Below are 22,166 nucleotides of genomic sequence, written 5' to 3' on the forward strand. Positions count from 1 at the left end.
TTGGTGCTGTTTGGTGTTTGTGTACTTGGTTCATCTCGCTGTGACTTCAGCGCTTCTTTGGTCAGGCTGATGTTAATTGATGCGAATAGGGCCATTACGTCGAAGGAGATCATGACTTCGTCTTCTTCTATCTTGGTGTCTTTGATGACATTCAGGAATTCTTGGGTGGAGTGGATGAAGTGGCATGAGCCTTCTACCAGGTATTTCAGTTTAGGGTGAAGTTCCTTTGCTGGTCTGTATGTTAGTGTGCCAGGAAGTGAGACTATGGGTCTGAGGGGGGGCCCTGGTTTCGGTAATCCATTGAAATGGGTTGTGTTGGATCCATCAGGTTTCATTCTTTGAAAGTCTATCTTGTTAATTTTGCCTGATTTGTGGAGTTTCTTCAGTTTTGCTGTGATATGGTTTTCTTAGCCATGGAGTCGGGTCCATTGCCAACTGTTCGTATCTGTGAGTAGTGAGTTCACCTTTTCAGTGTACTGTTATGTTTAGGATGACGGTTATGCGCCTTTTTTGGACCCCATTTACAAACCTCTGAGAAAAAGAACTGGAAATGATATCACCCACCTAACAGTCCAAGACACACACATAGAAAGTGGGAGAGAATACCAGTGCTTCAGTGGAGGTTTGTTGATGATGTTACCTGGCATGGTGATGAAATGTCTGAAAACAAACCTACCAGCTCAGTGAGCAAACTTGCAACCTGAACTATGGGACACGTTCAGTCTTAGCTTCGTTGTGCGCAATTTGTTCTAATTTACTCTGAATCTGCTTCCTGAGCCTGAATTAACAAAGACATGTCAAATACATCTTTTGAATTCTTAAATGGAGTTTGTTATCCTAACATCTGTGACTGTACCATGGAACGCTGGTGATGGATATTGTTTAGATTTTGTTCTGCTCACTACACACATTGAAAAGTTAAGGGGAACCTATTTCTGCAACTGCTGTTTCCTTTGCCTCACTTGGAATTTCTGTGATTATAGCTGACGCTGTAAGTTACACTTCAGCCAAGACATACCCAGGAGTAAATTCATTCTGTTTACAGCTAATTTACTAACTATCACTAATTGAGATAACAAGTCACACTCCCATTGGACTTTGTACAATAGAAGCAAGATGTGAGGATCTAAAATCTGGATTTAGGCTTTTGTCAGGAGCAACCATTTAGTGCATGCTTTTACTAACTACAGTATGGCTTCTTGATGCAAGTAACATAAAATAACATAACAAAATGGCTTCTAGAAGCAAATTGACAATTTTGTTCATTACGGCATCTAACTGCTGAAAACCGCATTTCTGAACTCAATGAAAGAGATTTTGGGCGGCACGGTGGCACAGTGGTTAGCACTGCTGCCTCACAGCACCAGAGATCCGGGTTCAATTCCCGACTCAGGCGACTGACTGTGTGGAGTTTGCACGTTCTCCCCGTGTCTGTGTGGGTTTCCTCCGGGTGCTCCGGTTTCCTCCCACAGTCACAAAGATGTGTGGGTCAGGTGAATTGGCCAAGCTAAATTGCCCGTAGTGTTAGGTTACGGGTAAATGTAGGGGTATGGGTGGGTTGCGCTTCGGCGGGTCGGTGTGGACTTGTTGGGCCGAAGGGCCTGTTTCCACACTGTAAGTAATCTAATTAGCAAACAATGCCCTGTTCGTAGTATGAATTAACTAAGTAAGATATAACATTAAAATATCCTAAATTGACCTCTCCATGCATCAAAATTTACCAACACTGTGGCTGTCAATGAACTTCTTGGAGGGAAACTGAATCCTTTCTAGCAAAGAATTTTGAGTTGTGATGATGTTGTGGCTTCAAGAGGTGTGTTTTGACCTGATTTCTTTTAGAGAGATCGGTGGACAAGTGCCAAACAGTCTATGGAAAGATAAATAATTGAGAGGCCTTGGGGGTTTCTTTAAAAGGCTGGAACAATAGAAGCAGCCTGAGTGGGTGTAGTCAAGCTTTCACAGATCCAGGCTTTTAGTTAGCTTTTAGCAATTGTTGCTGGGATTTCAGCAGGGTTGGAAGGCAATGATTCTCTCCTGGCTACTACACTTTCTCTCAGAACTGTCTTTTGATGTTTTGTCTTCTTGGATTGGGAGAACTGTGGCAGTCTGTTTTTTTGAATTTACCTTTATGCTAAGGGTGTGTTTATGGGATGTTACTATATTAATAGAGTTAATTAGTAATAGTTACTGTATCTATTATTCTGTTAAGTTTTCCAGTAGAGTTAAGTTATTTCAAGTTCTTTTTCCTTTTGTTATATTTTAACTGTAGTGTTTGAATTAATTGTGTAGTTTGACCAAGCGAATTAGATCTAGAAATTGCATCTAACATTTACCTTTAAAATAAGATAAAGTTAGGATCTAGGCTACCTTCAAAACATATTTTGGCAGGTCTAGCCTGATCTATAACAGAGTACCCCGCACACATTGGGTTAGTTACAGGTTTGGTTTCCTCATTTTAAGAAAAAGCGTTTATCTTCTGTTTACACAAAAACCACCATCCTCAATACTTTCTGATCTCAGGAGGAGATCCTGGGACATTCCAGCTATTTACTCTTTCCCCTGGAGACTTGTTTATCTTTCTCCTTCTGCCTCACAAACATGATTGACAGAGGACTGATGAGGGCACAGCGATGGACGTGATCTATATGGACTTTAGAAAGGCGTTCGACAAAGTTCCTCATGGCAGACTGGTTACAGACATCTACTTCAAACCAGACTCCCACCTGAACTACACCTTTTCCCACACCCCCTCCTGTAAAAATGCTATCCCTTACTCCCAATTCATCTCCCTCCATGGTATCTGCTCCCAGGAGGAACAACTCCACTCCAGATGTCCTCATATTTCAACGACTGTAATTTCCCTTCCCACGTGATCAACATGCCCTTCAGCACATCTCGTCCACTTCCACACCTCTGCCCTTGAACCCAGCCCTACCCCCACCAGTCCTCACTTTCCATTCCACTAATCTCATCCTCCGCCTCCTACAATCAGACCCTGCCACCACAGATATGTTTCCCTCCCCAACTCTATCCACATTCCACAGAGACCATTCCCTCTGTGACTCTCTTGTTAGCTCCACGCCCACCACCAGCCCATCCTCCACTTTTGGCACTTTCCCTTGCCACCGTAAGAGATGCAAAACGTGAACCCACATCTTTCTCCTCACCTCCTCCAAAACCCAAAAGGATCCTTCTACATTCGGCAGAGATTTTTCTACACATCCAAACATCCACTGTGTCCGTTGCTCTTGATGTGGTCTCCTCTATATTGGGGAGACAGGAGACCAACTCTCAGAATGTTTCTGGGAACATCTTTAGGCCACAAGCACCAAACAACCCCACCGCCCTGTGACTGACTCGCCCTCCCACTCCACCAAGGACATACAAGTCCTGGGTGTCATCCACCACCAAACCCAAGCCACCCAACGCCTAGAAGAAAAATGCCTCTTCTTCTGCTTTGGGACCTTCCAACTACGTGAGTTTACCAGTTGCCTCATTTCCCCTCCCCCCACCTGATCCCAAATTCAACCCTCCAATTCTGCACCGCCCTCTTGAACTGTCCTACCTGTCCATCTTCCTTCCAATCTATCCACTCCTACCTATCACCATCACTCCCCACATGCACGTAACTATTGCCTTCCCAGCTGCCTCACCCCAACCCTCCTATTTATCTCTCAGCCCCCTTCATCCTCCCCACAATCCCAACATTCCTCACAAAGGTCTTATGCCCAAAATGTCAATTGTGCTGCTCCTCGGATACTGTCTGTCCTGCTGTGCTTTTCCAGTGACACACGTTTTGATGTAGACCAGTTAGCAAGTTAGATACATGGAACAGAGGGAGAACTAGCTATTTAGATACAGAACTGGCTCGAAAGTAGAAGACAGAGGGTGGTGGTGGAGGGTTGCTTTTCAGACTGGAGACCCGTGACCAGTGTTGTGCCACAAGGATAAGCGCGAGGGCCACTGCTTTTTGTGATTTATATAGATGATTTGGATGCAAACATAAGAGGCATAGTTAGTAAGTTTGCAGGTGACACCAAACTTGGAGGTGTAGTGGTCAGCGAAGAAAGTTACCTCACAGTACAACAGGATCTTAATCAGATGGGCCAATGGGCCGACGAGTGGCAAATGGAGTTTAATTTAGATAAATGTGAGATGCTGCATTTTGGAAAGGCAAATCAGGGCAGGACTTCTACACTTAATGGTCAGGTCCTGGGGAGTGTTACTGTACAAAGAGACCTTCGTATGCAGGTTGATAGTTCTTTGAAAGTGGAGTCACTGGTAGATGGGATAGTGATGAAGGCCAGTTTGTATGCTTGCCTTTATTGGTCAGTGCATTGAGTATAGGAGTTGGGAGGTCATGTTGTGGCTGTACAGGGCACTGTTTAGACCACTATTGGAATACTATGTGCAATTCTGGACTGCATGCCATAGGAAGGATGTGTGAAACTTGAAAGGGTTCAGAAAAGACTTACAAGGATGTTGCTCAGATTTGAGGGTTTCAGCTAGAGGGAAAGGCTGAGTAGACTGGGGCTATTTTTCTTGAAGCTTCGGAAGCTGAAAGGTGAAATTATAGAGGTTTATGAAATCATGAGGGGCATGGGATAGGGTAAATAGACAAAGTTTTTTCCCTGGAGTGGGAAAGTCCAAAACTAGAGGGCATAGGTTTACGGTGAGAGGGCAAAGATCTAAAAGGGACCTAAGGGGCAGCTTTTTCATGCAGAGGGTGGTGTATGTATGGAACGAGCTGCCAGGGGAAGTGGTGGTGGCTAGTTACAATTACAACATTTAAAAAACATTTGGATGGTTTTATAAATAAGAAGGGCTTAAAGAGATATAGGCCAAATGCTGAGAAATGGGACTTATTTAGGATATCTGGTCAGCATGGACGAGTTGGAACAAAGGGTTTCTGTGCTGTACACTTCCATGACGTTCTCTTACTTTTTAATTTATGAGGGTGGTAGAAAAAAGATGTGGTTTTTTGGTTCAGTTCATAATTTTCAGCCACTGTCTAGAAGTTGCAACTCTTTGGTCCTAAACATGAGTTCTTAAAGAAGGTAGTGAGCTTTTAAACTTGCTTTAAGAGAATAATTGCCTGGATTTTCTGCTGGCCAAAAGTTGTTACGCCAGTATAGTTAGGAATTGGACATAGGGACCCTACCTCACCACCAGATCAGACCTGCTGCACACAGGACCTGAGCTCCCTAAGTCAAAGGCAACACCTCAGGAAACATAATCCAATCTCTCTCAGATTACTATTCGTAGTGTTCAGCTCTTGATGCTCACATCCACTTGTCAAAATTACTTTACTCAACTCCTTCAAATTTGGTGTCGGTTGCCCAGACCATTCTTTCAGTGTCATTGGCTCAAAACCTGGAATATCCCCAACTATAGCGATTCAAAAAGGCAGTTCTCCATTACCACGGATGGCATGGTGGCTCAGTGGTTAGCACTGCTGTCTCACAGCGCCAGGGTCCCAGGTTTGATTCCAGCCTCGGTGACTGCCTTTTGTGGAGTTTGCACGTTCTCCCCGTGTCTGTGTGGGTTTCCTCCGGGTGCTCCAGTTTCCACCCACAGTCCAAAGATGTGCAAGTTAGGTGAGTTGGCCATCCTATTTTGCCCATAGTGTTAGGTGCATTAGTTAGAGGGAGATGGGTCTGGGTGGGTTGCTCTTCAGAGGGTTGGTGTGGACTGGTTGGGCCAAAGGGCCTGTTTCCACACTGTAGGGAATCTAATCAAATCAAATCAATCTCCTTCCTTCCCTCCTTCAGTATCCAGGGTAATCCCATCAGCCCCTGGGACCCATCTACCTTTATGTTTTTCAAGACATCCAACACCTCCTCCTTAATATCGATATACCCCAGAAGAATAACATAGCCTTTCCTAATCTCAGTATGATCGGTATTCTTCACCTTGGTGAATACTATTGCAAAGTGCTCCAAAGCTTGCCACGCCATATGGCAAGCAGTTCCAGTACAATTACAACACTTGCATTTTACCAACAATGTGGAAAATTGCACAAGTACGTCATGTACATAAAAAGCAGGACAAATCCAACCTGGCCAATTATCGCCCCATCAGTTTACTTTTGATCACCAGTAAAGTGATGGAGGATGTCATCAACAGTGCTATCAAGCAGTATCTGCTCAGTGACCACCAGTTTGGGTTCCACCAGGACCAATCCGCTCCAGACCTCATTACAACCTTGGTTCAAATTTGGACAGAAGGTATGAATTCCAGAGGGGAGGTGAGAGTGACAGCTCTTGACATCCAGGCTACATTCGACTGTGTGTGGCATCAAAGAGCCGTGGCAAAACTGGAATCAATGGGAATCCGGAGACATAATCTCCGGTGGTTAGAGTCATACATGACACATAGAAAGATGGTCATGGCTGTCGGAGATCAGACATTTCAGCTCCAGGATATTTCTGCAGGAGTCCCTCAGGGTAATGTCCTAGGCCCAACCATCTTCAGCTGCTTCATCAATGACCTTTCCTCCATCATAAGATCAGAAGTGGGGATGTTCGCTGATGATTGCACAATGTTCAGCACATTCAAGACTCTTTAGATACTGAAGCAGGTCATGTCCAAATGCAACAAGATCTGGACAATATCCAAGCTTGGGCTGGCAAGTGGCAAGTAACATTCGCACCACATAAATTCCAGGCTATGACCATCACAAATAAGAAACAATCTAACCACTGCTCCTTGACAGTCAATGGTGTTACCATCACTGAATCTCCCACTATCAATATCCTGGGGGTTATCATTGATTAGAAACTCAACTGGACTTGCCACATAAACATGGTGGCTGCAACAGCACGTCAGAAGCCATGAATAATGTGACATTATTCATTGGGCAGACCTGGTTATTATGATGGAGCATAATGTTAAGGTAACTGGAGGAAGGTTTAGGGAAGATGTCAGAGGTAGCTTCTTTACAAGGAGACTGGTGGGTGCATGGAATGCACTGGCAGCAGTAATAGTAGAGTAAGATACATTAGGGACATTTAAGCGACTCTTGGACAGGTTCATGGAAGATACTACAATGACGGGTATGTTGGTTAGTTTGATCTTAGAATAGGATAAAAGGTTGGCAGAAGGGCCTGCGCTGGGCTGTACTGTTCTATGTATGTCCAGATTTCCCAGTGAGATGATGGTTGACTAGCACGTCTGAGCCCAGGGCTTGTCTGTTCGGTCCACTTTTTCTTTCCCCAGAGTTCTGAGGAAGGGTTAACAGACGTGAAACAGTAACTCTGGTTTGTCTTCACAGATGCTGCCAGACCTGCTGAGCTTTAACAGCAATGTCCGTTTTTGTTTCTGATTTACAGCATTCACAGTTCTTTAAGTTTTTATTTAGCATTAACTGTAGCCAATTGGAGGGGTGGGCTCGAAGCTGACTCATGATGGCAGTGGAGTAAAATTGGGTCACTGGTGACGTCTGTATTGGCAAATCCAGTGAGAATTTATAACGGCAAGGGCATCGATGGAGAGGAGATATTGTGGAGAGTGGTACTTATGTTCAAGTGGCGGTGACACTGCAAAAGGGACTTGTGCCTGGCCACATGGTGAAGCACTTCACAAGAAGAACTGTAGAGATGAACACTTTCTTTATTTCTTCATTTTTCTGCCTTTATTTTCTATGTTTTAAGATGGCACTTGATGAAGGAGCACTGCTCCAAAAGCTTGTGATTGCAAATAAACCTGTTGGACTATAAACTGGTGTTGTGTGACTTCTATCTTGTCCATCCCAGTCCCACAGTGGTACTTCAACATCATGACCAGCTGCTTGGCCACACATTATCTTGGTATTTCTGGCCTCACGAGCAAGCGGAACAGGGTCTATTTCTGAGATTACATCCCTCAAGGCCCTGCTTTGTAACTTTATATCTAACTCTCTAAATTTCCTTTGTAGGACGTCACCTCTCACTCTGCCTATGTTGTCAGTACAATATGGACCACAACCACTGGCTACTCATTCTACCTTTCAGTATATACTGTGCCTGCTCAGCGATATCCTTTACCCTTGCAACAGGGAGGTAAAACACCATTCTAGAGTCTCAGAAATGTCTGTGATAGGAACTACAGAGTCCCGTGTTATTGTGACTCTCCCTGCTGTATAACAGTGCCAATCGTGGTGCCACTAATGTGGTTGCTGCTGCTGTTGTTGTTGTTGTCCCGTGTACTGCCTGTCCACATTTATAGTTTTCTGGTGGTCACGTTTCTGTCTGTGTAATCCCTATCTGTGGTGCAGGCAGCTTGCCAAGGTGCTGTCCACAACATTTTCAGCATCATGGATACTCTAAACTGAGGCCATGGCACCTCCAGTGCTCCATATGTCTAATCAGGTGTTGCAGATATTCATGAAAAAGCCAAAGGAAGTGCTCCTGAACAGTGCCTAGTTACCTTACATTGCCCTGGAAGCATAAGCAATTTCAAACTTTTGAGCAATAGCTGAAATTTCATGTTTCAACCTACGCTGTTGCAACAGGAGTTATGTTTGCTCCTAAAAGGAAGTTTTCGAGTAAAAAGTGAGGTCTGCAGATGCTGGAGATCACAGTTGAAAATGTGTTGCTGGTTAAAGCGCAGCAGGTCAGGCAGCATCCAAGGAACAGGAAATTCAACGTTTCGGGCCAGAGCCCTTCATCAGGAATGAGGAGAGTGTGCCAGTCAGGCTAAGATAAAAGGTAGGGAGGAGGGACTTGGGGGAGGGGCGATGGGGATGTGATAGGTGGAAGGAGGTCAAGGTGAGGGTGATAGGCCGGAGTGGGGTGGGGGCGGAGAGGTCAGGAAGAAGATTGCAGGTTAGGAGGGCGGTGCTGAGTTGAGGGAACCGACAGAGACAAGGTGGGGGGAGGGGAAATGAGGAAACTGGAGAAATCTGAGTTCATCCCTTGTGGTTGGAGGGTTCCCAGGCGGAAGAGGAGGCACTCCTCCTCCAGCCGTCGTGTTGTTATGTTCTGCCGATGGAGGAGTCCAAGGACCTGCATGTCCTCAGTGGAGTGGGAGGGAGAGTTAAAGTGTTGAGCCACGGGGTGGTTGGGTTGGTTGGTCTGGGCGTCCCAGAGGTGTTCTCTGAAGCGTTCCGCAAGTAAGCAGCCCGTCTCCCCAATATAGAGGAGGCCACATCGGGTGCAGCGGATGCAATAGATGATGTGTGTGGAGGTGCAGGTGAACTTGTGGCGGATATGAAAGGATCCCTTGGGGCCTTGGAGGGAAGTGAGGGAGGAGGTGTGGGCGCAAGTTTTACATTTCCTGCGGTTGCAGGGGAAGGTGCCGGGGGTGGAGGTTGGGTTGGTGGGGGGGGTGTGGACCTGATGAAGGAGTCACGAAGGGAGTGGTCTTTGCGGAACGCTGATAGGGGAGGGGAGGGAAATATATCCCTGGTGGTGGGGTCCGTTTGGAGGTGGCGGAAATGACGGCGGATGATACGTTGTATACGGAGGTTGGTGGGGTGGTAGGTGAGAACCAGTGGGGTTCTGTCTGGGTGGCGGTTGGAGGAGCGGGGCTCAAGGGTAGAGGAGCAGGAAGTGGAGGAGATGCGGTGGAGGGCATCGTCGATCACGTCTGGGGGGAATCTGCGGTCCTTGAAGAAGGAGGCCATCTGGGCTGTACGGTGTTGGAATTGGTCCTCCTGGGAGCAGATGCGGCGGAGACGAAGGAATTGGGAATATGGGATGGAGTTTTTACATGGGGCAGGGTGGGAGGAGGTGTAGTCCAGGTAGCTGTGGGAGTCAGTCGGTTTATAGTAGATGTCTGTGTTGAGTCGGTCGCCCGAGATGGAGATGGAAAGGTCTAGGAAGGAGTCTGAGACAGTCCAGGTGAACTTGAGGTCGGGATGGAAGGTGTTAGTAAAGTTGATGAACTGTTCAACCTCCTCGTGGGAGCACGAGGCAGCGCTGATACAGTCATCGATGTAGCGGAGGAAAAGGTGGGGGGTGGTGCCAGTGTAGTTGCGGAAGATGGACTGTTCCACATATCCTACGAAGAGACAGGCATAGCTGGGGCCCATGCGGGTGCCCATGGCAACTCCTTTAGTTTGGAGGAAGTGGGAGGATTGAAAAGAGAAGTTATTCAGGGTGAGGACCAGTTCAGTCAGTCGAAGGAGGGTGTCAGTGGAAGGGTACTGGTTGATGCGGCGGGAAAGGAAGAAGCGGAGGGCTTTGAGTCCTTCGTGATGGGGGATGGAGGTGTACAGGGACTGGATGTCCATCGTGAAGATAAGGCGTTGGGGACCGGGGAAGCGAAAATCCTGGAGGAGGTGGAGGGCGTGGGTGGCGTCCCGAACGTAGGTGGGGAGTTCTTGGACTAAAGGGGACAGAACCGTGTCGAGGTATGCGGAGATGAGTTCGGTGGGGCAGGAGCAGGCTGAGACAATGGGTCGGCTGGGGCAGTCAGGTTTGTGGATTTTGGGCAGGAGGTAAAAACGGGCGGTGCGGGGTTGTGGGACTATGAGGTTGGAGGCGGTGGATGGGAGATCCCCTGAGGTGATGATGCTATGGATGATCTGGGAGATGATGGTTTGGTGGTGGGAGGTGGGGTCATGGTTAAGGGGGCGATAAGAGGAGGCATCCGCGAGCTGGCGTTTGGCCTCAGCGGTATAAAGGTCAGTGCGCCAAACTACCACCGCACCTCCCTTGTCTGCCGGTTTGATGGTGAGGTTGGGATTGCAGCGGAGGGAGTGGAGGACTGCACGTTCTGAGGGTGAGAGGTTGGAGTGGGTGAGAGGGGTGGATAGGTTGAGTCGGTTAATGTTGCGGCGGCAGTTGGCTATAAATAGATCGAGGGCGGGTAAGAGGCCAGCACGGGGTGTCCAGGTGGATGGGGTGTGTTGGAGGCGGGAGAAGGGGTCGTCAGAGGGTGGGCGGGAGTCTTGGTTGTGAAAGTAGGCACGGAGGCGAAGGCGGCATTAACCGACACCCCTCTCAACCATTCCAACCTCTCACCCTCAGAACGTGCAGCCCTCCACTCCCTCCGCTCCAATCCCAACCTTACCATCAAACCGGCAGACAAGGGAGGCGCGGTAGTAGTTTGTCGCACTGACCTTTATACCGCTGAGGCCAAACGCCAGCTCGCGGACGCCTCCTCTTATCGCCCCCTTAACCATGACCCCACCTCCCACCACCAAACCATCATCTCCCAGACCATCCATAACCTCATCACCTCAGGGGATCTCCCATCCACCGCCCCCAACCTCATAGTCCCACAACCCCGCACCGCCCGTTTCTACCTCCTGCCCAAAATCCACAAACCTGCCTGCCCCGGCTGACCCATTGTCTCAGCCTGCTCCTGCCCCACTGAACTCATCTCCGCATACCTCGACACGGTTCTGTCCCCTTTAGTCCAAGAACTCCCCACCTACGTTCGGGACACCACCCACGCCCTCCACCTCCTCCAGGATTTTCGCTTCCCCGGTCCCCAACGCCTTATCTTCACGATGGACATCCAGTCCCTGTACACCTCCATCCCCCATCACGAAGGACTCAAAGCCCTCCGCTTCTTCCTTTCCCGCCGCACCAACCAGTACCCTTCCACTGACACCCTCCTTCGACTGACTGAACTGGTCCTCACCCTGAATAACTTCTCTTTTCAATCCTCCCACTTCCTCCAAACTAAAGGAGTTGCCATGGGCACCCGCATGGGCCCCAGCTATGCCTGTCTCTTCGTAGGATATGTGGAACAGTCCATCTTCCGCAACTACACTGGCACCACCCCCCACCTTTTCCTCCGCTACATCGATGACTGTATCGGCGCTGCCTCGTGCTCCCACGAGGAGGTTGAACAGTTCATCAACTTTACTAACACCTTTCATCCCGACCTCAAATTCACCTGGACTGTCTCAGACTCCTCCCTCCCCTTCCTAGACCTTTCCATCTCTATCTCGGGCGACCAACTCAACACAGACATCTACTATAAACCGACTGACTCCCACAGCTACCTGGACTACACCTCCTCCCACCCTGCCCCCTGTAAAATCTCCATCCTATATTCCCAATTCCTTCGTCTCCGCCGCATCTGCTCCCAGGAGGACCAGTTCCAACACCGTACAGCCCAGATGGCCTCCTTCTTCAAGGACCACAGATTCCCCCCAGACGTGATCGACGATGCCCTCCACCGCATCTCCTCCATTTCCTACTCCGCCCTTGAGCCTCGCTCCTCCAACCGCCACCAAGACAGAACCCCACTGGTTCTCACCTACCACCCCACCAACCTCCGCATACAACATATCATCCGCCGTCATTTCCGCCACCTCCAAACGGACCCCACCACCAGGGATATATTTCCCTCCCCTCCCCTATCAGCGTTCCGCAAAGACCACTCCCTTCGTGACTCCCTCATCAGGTCCACACCCCCCCACCAACCCAACCTCCACTCCCGGCACCTTCCCCTGCAACCGCAAGAAATGTAAAACTTGTGCCCACACCCCCTCCCTCACTTCCCTCCAAGGCCCCAAGGGATCCTTCCATATCCGCCACAAGTTCACCTGCACCTCCACACACATCATCTATTGCATCCGCTGCACCCGATGTGGCCTCCTCTATATTGGGGAGACGGGCTGCTTACTTGCGGAACGCTTCAGAGAACACCTCCGGGCCGCCCGAACCAACCAACCCAACCACCCCGTGGCTCAACACTTTAACTCTCCCTCCCACTCCACTGAGGACATGCAGGTCCTTGGACTCCTCCATCGGCAGAACATAACAACACGACGGCTGGAGGAGGAGTGCCTCCTCTTCCGCCTGGGAACCCTCCAACCACAAGGAATGAACTCAGATTTCTCCAGTTTCCTCATTTCCCCTCCCCCCACCTTGTCTCTGTCAGTTCCCTCAACTCAGCACCGCCCTCCTAACCTGCAATCTTCTTCCTGACCTCTCCGCCCCCACCCCACTCCGGCCTATCACCCTCACCTTGACCTCCTTCCACCTATCACATCCCCATCGCCCCTCCCCCTAGTCCCTCCTCCCTACCTTTTATCTTAGCCTGCCTGGCACACTCTCCTCATTCCTGATGAAGGGCTCTGGCCCGAAACGTCGAATTTCCTGTTCCTTGGATGCTGCCTAACCTGCTGCGCTTTAACCAGCAACACATTTTCAACCTAAAAGGAAGTTGCCAATAAGCCAAAAAGATGTTCTGCCCATCACACAAATACATAATGTAGTGCAAGGATTGAATACTGTACATCCCAATGACTGGCGAAACATATCAAACATCATTTCCCTTTGGAGAAAGTGAGGACTGTAGATGCTGGAGATCAGAGTCAAAACATGTGGTGCTGGAAAAGCACAGCCAGTCAGGCTGCATCTGAGGAGCAGGAGAATTGACATTTCAAGCATAAGCTTTTCATCAGGAATGCATTTCCCTTTGACTGTTTGAACAAGCAAGGCATTAACAATACATAACCAGCAATACAGTAACCAACATTAGATGTGATTCAGCAACCAGACATTATTTGCTCAATAGTCCTGAGTGTGCTCAAAATTACCTTGACAAATAGTTGAAGACTGTCAGCTAGGTTCAGAATGTGGTGCATTTGCATGTACTAGAAATTAGATTTATTAATATGCATTAAGAACACACGTGCATGGCACCTATTTCAATTTAACAGGTGACAGCCATTTACAAATTTATTTCTCAGCGCTTGACAAGAGTCAACCTGTTTGGTTCAAAATTTAAACAAGTTTGGCACTTCTGTCAGACATCATCTAATGGTGCATTCGTCATGCCAATACCTCAACTGACCAGAGTTCATTTGCCAACCAACCAATCAGCACTCTCTTCTCATACTGCATGCTTTCCCTATACATCAGTATTTCTTGTGAGTTGTCCTAATGAGTGCGAGATGAAAAGCTTCAACAAAACAAGTCTTTTGTCAGCAATACTCAGGTTCTGTTCCATCAAGCGACTTTTAATGTGTTATATATTGGTCAAATCAGTGAGATGTGTAACACATTTATATTTTCCAAACATAATATTCTATTAGATACAGTTCAATACTTAATTATTGAACTGCATCTAATAGAATATTATATTTCTGAATATTATATTTCATGCCCAAAATGTCGATAAGATTCCTGAAGAAGGGGTCATGCCCGAAATGTCGATTCTCCTGCTCCTTGGATGCTGTCTGACTTGCTGCGCTTTTCCAGCAACACATTTTCAATACTTAATTATAGACAACCATCAGATGAAGAAGTGGCATTCCAAAAGCTGGTGCTTCCAAATAATCCTGTTGGACTATAACCTGGTTTTGCAAAGTTTAAGTTAGTATATTTATGCACAGCAAACATTATGTATCAATTGATATATTACAGAAATGCAAGTTCATCAATCTTTACTTTTTAACTATTTCTCTCTTCAAAGATGCTGCCTGATCTGCAGAGTATTTCCACAATTTTCTGTAGTTATTTAAGATTTCCAGAATCTGAAATGACTGATTATCCAACTCAGTACAGGTGCACAATCCTTTTTCCAAAATGCTCAGGACCAGCTGGTTTTCAGAATTTTTGGACTTTTAGAATAAGTGACAGTTTGATTGTGAGATTTTTAAGAAATCTAACTAGAGGAAAACGAGCCTTGAGACAGAATTGAGGCCTGCTACTGCTGGGCCATGCTCCCCACTCCGTCACATCTGAGTGACATGCATCGAGTGGGTGTCGACTTAGGTTAACTGCTTGCACGCCAAACAGCCTTCACAAAAAACCTTCCACCTTTGGAGCTTTTTGGATATCGGGGTTTCGGATAAAGGATTGTCTACCCTACACCTTGTTCCTGCTTTTTCACTATACTCTTTGATTCCTTTAGCCTTAAGAACTATATCCAACTTCTTGACAACATTCAATGTTTTGGCTTCAACTACTTTTTGTGGCAGAGAATTCCACAGGCTCACCACATTACTCATCTCAGTCCGAAATGGCTGACCCTGCACCCTTAAACTGTAACTCCCAGTTTTGGATTCTCTGATCATTGGGAACATCCTTCATGCATTTACCCTGTCTAGTCCAGATAGAATTTTATAGATTTCTATGCATTCCCCCCTCATTCATCTGAACTTCAGTGAATATAGTCCTCACTTATTCATACATGACAGGGGAAGAGTGCTATTGTGAGGCGTTGCGTGAGAATCAGAATAGCATAGAATTGTGAAAAGGAGCTACGTTAACAGCTGTTGGTCAGTTCTCAAACGACCTGAGTTGTTTTCAGGGATCAGGTTGTGTTATCTCCCTCTTAGGTAGGATACAATGTACAGGATATTCAAAGACAATCTACCAAACAGAAAGAAGAGTTTCAGATTCATTTCTAGTGCAAAGCCAATAAGATCAACAATATTTTTTTAAAAAGATCAGCTTTTCCAAGACATTCAGGAAACATTCTAACTGTGACTTACCAATTCCTTCAGCAAAATTAGGGTATAACTCATCTGTGAAGAGGGGTTCAGGCAACTCACGGAAATAAAGTTTCAAAGTTCCCGCAATAGCATTAACATCCATTTCACTCATCATCACAGAGACATCTTTATTATCTGTAACAAGAATTACATTTTCAGGTATGCACAGGTAAATGAACTGAAACATGGATAAACAAACTGTACATGGATAAATAATTTGAACACAAATACACGAATTGAACATAGATCATCTAAATAAATGAGGCAAACACAGATGCAAGCATAATGCACTGATTATATGAGATCCCTTTGACAGGGTCAGAAATGCATTTCTGTAGCAGTCATTGAGAGCTTTGTTTCCCTCTATTCTTTCATGGGACTTGGGTGACATTTGGCAAAGCCACCTGCCCATCCCTATCTACTCTTCAGAATGGCTTGCTAGTCTTTACCAGAGGGAAGAATCATTATTGCTGTTGGTCTGGAGATGCACGTAGACCAGTCCAGAGCGATGACAGATTTCTTTCCCTAAAAATCAAATGGTTTTTCAACAATCGATTATCGTTGTCATGATCACCATTACTAAGAATATCTTTACATTTCAGATTTATCAACTGATTTCAAACTTCACTAGGTGTTTTGGTAGGATTTGAAGCTATGTCCTCAGAACCTTAGTGTGGGTCTCTGGATGACTTATCACCACCTGCATCATATAGTATGTTGCCTTTCTGATGCTGCAGTCAGGAAAAAGAGAGACACAATATTGCCACACATTGAAACCAATGCCATAGAGAAGGCATTGAAATTCTTTGATCAAATTTCAGGAGTTAGGGAGAAAGCTAAAAAACTAGAATCTCAAAAGTAATAATAGATGGGATTACCTTTTATGTCACACGCGTACTAGCAAAAACAGGAATGGGAAGACAGGAGGATCAAGGAGGTTTTGAAGCATGGTTCAGGAGAGGGGCTTCAGATTCACCTATTCAAAAAGTATGAGTTGCATCTCAAAGAATTGTAATCAATGTTCTTGCAAGGGGGTCTGTTACTATGGTTGGGGAGGGTTCAAACTATATTGGCAATACAATGGGCACCAGTATATATAATTGCCAAAGAGAAATAAGATGCATAAAATGGAAGTGTTAAAGTGTAGAGGATAAATTAGCACCATATTTAATAGAAGCAGACATGGAAAGACTGTAATGAATACAAAGGTTTAGAATGCATGTATGAAAATGCACAAAGTGTGGTGAGAAAGGTTGATGAGGCGTCATGCAGAAATATAATGCAATAATAAAATGTGGCTTAGAGATTATAAGAATCAAATGCTTAAAATACAAGGATATAAAATATTCAGAAAAGACAGAAAAGAGAAAAGGGAAGTGATTTGGCAGGACCGATTTGGGAAAATGCAGTTGTTTTGGGAAGAAGGATATTCTTACGAGGTAACAAGAATCCATTTGGTTAGAATGAAAAAGCAAATGGGTATGATCAGACCACCAAGGTTATTCCATTGATCTCAATATAGTAAGCAAGAGAGATAGAAGAGCAAATCATCAAGAAGTTTTAGCAGTGAAAGAATTATAGACTACTGATATTTGAAGACTTTAATGACTCTCATATCAGTTGGAATAATGTTAAAGGTATGAAGAATTTCTAAAATGTGGCAAAAGAATCTTCTTCATTAATTTCTTCATGGACCAGCTGGGAAGGAGGGATTGCTCGATCTTGTGCTGAGAAAGGAGGTGGGCCAGAGGGAAGAAGTGTTTGTAGGGGAGCACTTGGATCAGAATGAATATCGTATCATTAGATTTTGATTTACAGTGGAGAGGAACAATGAAAACTGAGCAAGACCATTCCTGTAGCAGTGAGACAAGAGATCTCTTTCTATCAGTAATGACTCAGTGGGATGGGATATGACACAGCCAGGATAGAATCAAAGACTGACAGGAACAAAATACTGGACAGGAGAAGATGCTTCAGGGATAGGTTAGGTGCATTACAACAAAGGCACAAGCTATCCCTGGAATCAATTTGGTAAACCTTCATTCTCTCCACAGCCAAAACATCCTTCCTTAGATAAGGAGACCAAAATTGCACACAATACTCAAGTGTGGTCTCATCACGGCCCCGTAAAATTGCAGCAAGACATTCCTGCTCCTGTACTTGATACCACTTGCTATGAAGGCCAATATGCTATCGCGTTCTTTACCAGCTAATCCCCTTCAGGCTTAATTTCAGCAACTTGTGTACAAGTCTTGTTCTACTTGCTGTTTTCCTAGTCTTTCACTATTCAGATAAATAATCTACCTTCCCATTTTTACAGTTAAAGTGAATGACTTCACTTTGTCCATATTCTACCTCATCTACCACGCATTTGTCTACTCACTCAACTTGTTTAAATGACAATAAAGCATTTGTACATCCTCCTCACGGTTCATCCTCCCATCCATTTTTGTGCCAACTGCAGACCTGGGAGATTTTACATTTAGTTGCCACATCTAAAGCATTTATATTATGAATTGCTGGGGTTCACAACACAGAACATCTCTGCTTTCATCAACATTTCAAGTGCTGTCTGAAATGTTGGCTTCCAATTCACTTGCTTGTTCAATCATTTGGTGGTATTGGGCTCTTGTGATATTATGATATTCAACACCCTGCTAGTGCATGTACCATTGACAAAAATGTAAAAGAGCAGGCAATACTAATTCAATGTGCCTTCAATACAATATACATAAAGGGTTAATTGCATACTGCAATTCCCTGGCCTGTTCAGGGAGAAACTAGTTTCTCCTCCTACCTTGTTCTCCACAATGCAAAAGCCACGACTAATAAATTCAGTACCTTCTGCTCTTCCTTATTACCTCTAAGCATGAAGGAAACAGAGTGAATTGGACAGGAACATGTTATTGTGCCATTTAAAAAATGTTAGTTAAAGTAGGCAATATCCTAATTTCCAAAAAAAAACATACACATACAGATTTCTTTCTGCTGATTTGACTGCACTGCTGGCGAAATGACTCTGGGCCTCAAACATCAGCATAAATAACCAATTTCCAGTTTCTTTGTGTCAATTCATCACAATCTGCACACAAGAGCAGATTTTGTGATAACGCAGAGGTGGGTGGGCTATAAAAATGTTCATTACATGCTAGTTTTACAAGCACTATCTTAGCCTTTGAACACTTCCTGAAGGTAGATCAGGTTGGGACAAGCAACCTGTCTGCAGTTATTTTCTAATCAAATTGTTCAAAAATGTTATTACACATTTCTGAAGGAGGAAGGGCTTGAATCCAGGCCTCCTGGCTTAGATGTAGGGACACTACCACTGCACTACAATAGCCCGAGCAAGCTCCTTCTGATTTTTAAACAAAATTAACCTATTTTCTAATAAAACTGTTCAGAGATGTTATTACACACCTCTGGAGCTGGTGGGATTTGAATCCATGTCTGCCGTTCTAGCGTTAGTGACACTACCATTACACCACAAAAAGACCGAACCTCCCTCTAAATAATGGGTAGTCAATTGTCAGAACTGCCAAATGCTGGCTAGAAAATAAAGACTGTGGTTACTCTCACAATGTCAAAGAGTGGAGCTAACCTCCTGGTGGCAGATGGTACCAGTGTTTCAAACAAACTTTGAGGCCCTCATGCCTGTCTGGTTACATCTATAGCCAACAGGTTACTATGTGGAAACCTCCCTTAGGTGGGCAGCTATGAGTATTTTTTTTCACTTGAAAGTTTTAAAAATGGATGAAAAGAGTTGTTCAAAATGCAGGTGCACTCTGTCTGCAGTTGCAGCATCTTTCAAGCAGAAATGCCACATGAAGGCACTTCAGCTTTAAACATATATCCCCTGCCTTAATTGGATTATGACCAGTCCTTCTAGCTACTAACTGGCTAATTCATGGTAAATTGCTTTCACTTAGTGTTTTTCCAAAGTGAAAGATTCTAAGATTGCTTTCATATTTAAGAAAGCATATTGTAATATTCCTGGGAAATCACTTGTTTCACATCGGGCTTTCATGTGAAATAACAAGAATTTACTCAAATAAAGAACAAAGACAATTTTCAGCCCAGGAACAGGTCCTCTGGCCCTCCAAGCCTGAGCTGATCCAAATCTACTGTCTAAACGTGTCACCCAATTCCTAGGTATCTGTATCCTTCTGCTCCCGACTTACTCATGCATCTGTCCAGATGCATCTTAAATGAATCTACCGTGCCTGCCTCTACTACCTCTGCTGGCAACACATTCCAGACACCCATCACACTCTGTCTAAAATACTTGCTGCGTGTATCCCCCTTTAACTTTTCACCTCTCACCTTGAAATACTAAGCAATATTTTTAATGTTGTTATTTTATGTATAAGCAGTACAAGGTGGTGATTTGGTGGGTTGAGGCCTTTACTATGAAAGGTTTTCTGGACACATTTCCAGTCACAGTTGACAATATCAGACTCTGGACATAGAAAAATCTGGTCTTGGCAAAACTGAAACAGCTGATGGTGATGGGGGAAACCATAGGGCTGTCATGATCAGGAATGAAACCTTTTTGGGACCAAAGAGACGAGAAGAAAGTGAGAACTGCAGATGCTGGAGATCAGAGTCGGTAAGTGTGATGCTAGAAAAGCACAGCAGGTCAGCAGCCCGAGAAGCAGGAGAATCAACGCTTTGGGCATAAATCCTTTGTTGGTACAGTAGTAGAATTCTCACCTGCCACACAGAAGGCCCGGGTTCAAATCCCGGCCACTGCATGGTGTTCCTTTCCAAAGAGACCAGATCACAGTAGAGGACAATGTATTATTATAGGGAGCAAGAGTGACTGGCTTGAACAAAGGTCCCCATCAGATACTGGCTAAATCCCCCAGGGTAATCCAGAGGTTTCCAAAATGGAGATGTTGATGAAAAGTTATACCTGGCAGCCTGGCAGCCAGGATTGGATTCAGACATACTCGCTTTCGAGTATGTGCCCAGTGCCCAGAGTGCTACCAAGGACAATGATTACCAACAGTAGCTCCTCCACATTCTTGGGAGTGGCCTGGATTCAGTTACACATAGACTATGCAGGTCCTTTCACAGACACAATGTTCTTAGTCACTATGGATGCCCACTCAAAGTGGCCTGATGTGAATGGAGTTCATTCATCAAACACAGGGCCAATGACAGAACTGCGTGATTCCTGATGAATGGCTCTGGCCCGAAACGTCGAATTTCCTGTTCCTTGGATGCTGCCTTACCTGCTGTGCTTTAACCAGCAACACATTTTTCAGCTGCGTGCATCTTTTGTCATACATGGACTCCTGGAAGCATTGGTCACTGATAATAAGCCATCGTTTACCAGCAGGAAATTTGGGTATTTCCTAAAGTTGAATGGCATGTGATATACAGGGATAGTCCACACGGTCCATCAACCAATGGTCTGGCAGAAAGAGTTGTCCAAAATTCTAAGGCAGGTTTAAAGAAACAGCCTAAAGTTTCATTAGATACCAAATTGTCCTGGTTCCTAACTGACTATCAGATGACCCCTCATGCAATTACGGGATAGCTCCAGCTGAGTTGCTAATGGGGAGAAAACGTTGCACCAGGTTAAATCTGATCTTCACAAACATAGTTTGGAGGGTCAAATAGCATCAGGAATGCCAATGCCGGACACAAGATTTTGCGAAGCGAAAGAGACAGTTTACTTCAGGGGATGAAGTTTGGTGTAAAGACCATGGAAATGGCCCTGCATGGGTACGAGACATGGTAGACAATTGTTCAGTCCAGTGGTGTACAAAGTTTGGATAAGTGTGACAGTCCTGAACAAGCACATGGACTGTACGAAAGCTGCAAATTCTCTAACGATGCAGTAGCAAAACGTGCTCTGTTCATCAACAGCCTTTCCAACTGCTCCGGAACTTCTCTGTCAAGTGTAGGTTCTCCCGTTCCATCAAACAATGAAGATATTTTGGAATCTAAGATGTTCATGGCCGATGTTGCCTTTGCTGCCTGAAGAAGAGAATGAATTTCTTCTGAGATGTTTCTGGCACAAGAGGTGAGATACTGTTCCTTATATGCTGTCCGTATCAGAAGCGAAGTTGGAGAAACCTGACTCAACATTAAAACAACGGAGGAGGAGTCACAAAAAAAAACTGCCTATGTCCTTGGACTCAAATGGTGGGGGATACAGTGATTGTAATGACTGCCAGCCAGGTGGACATCATAGACTGTGTTTCCTGATTGGTCTAGATAAACAGCACCAATCTGGAAGTCCTGGCTGACCAATAAGAACAGGAGTGTCAGACACCCTGTTCACTCTGACAATTGGCTCTGAGGAAGCTGGATTGCTGTCAAGGACTCACCATGTATAAATAAAGGGTGACTTGGTGACGGGATACCATCCTCTGCGAAGTTATTTCATTCACAGAGAACAGGTAGTTGAACACTGAAAGCATTGTAATGGAAATTCCAGCAGCATTGACATTTGTACTTAGAGTCATAGGAATGTACAGCAGGGAAACAGACCCTTCGGTCCATGGCATCCATGCTGACCAGATATCCCAACCCATATCTCTCCAAACCCTTCCCATTCATATACCCATCCAAATGCCTCTTAAATGCTGCAATTGTACCAGCCTCCACCACATCCTCTGGCAGCTCATTCCATACACGTACCACCCTCTGTGTGAAAAAGTTACCCCTCAGGTCTCTTTTATATCTTTCCCCTCTCACCCTAAACCTATGCCCTCTAGTTCTGGACTCTCCGACCCCGGAAAAGACTTTGTCTATTTATCCTATCTATGCC

The 22,166-nt window shown here is 45.4% G+C and overlaps 1 protein-coding gene across 3 annotated transcripts in view; it reads right to left on the minus strand.

Moving 5' to 3' along the window:
* The window catches only part of LOC132827226 (breakpoint cluster region protein-like), a 462,558-nt gene that overhangs the window by 23,985 nt on the left and 416,407 nt on the right, over positions 1 to 22,166 (minus strand). For 2 of the 3 annotated variants that reach the window (XM_060843849.1, XM_060843847.1), the window contains one exon: positions 15,386 to 15,520. In XM_060843849.1, coding sequence (XP_060699832.1) covers positions 15,386 to 15,520 — 135 coding nt within the window. Of the gene's footprint in view, positions 1 to 14,162; positions 14,243 to 15,385; positions 15,521 to 22,166 lie in introns of those variants that run through there. The other variant, XM_060843850.1, reaches the window with a different exon arrangement.

Source organism: Hemiscyllium ocellatum, chromosome 24 (genome assembly GCF_020745735.1).
Source record: "Hemiscyllium ocellatum isolate sHemOce1 chromosome 24, sHemOce1.pat.X.cur, whole genome shotgun sequence".
NCBI classification, from domain to species: domain Eukaryota; kingdom Metazoa; phylum Chordata; class Chondrichthyes; order Orectolobiformes; family Hemiscylliidae; genus Hemiscyllium; species Hemiscyllium ocellatum.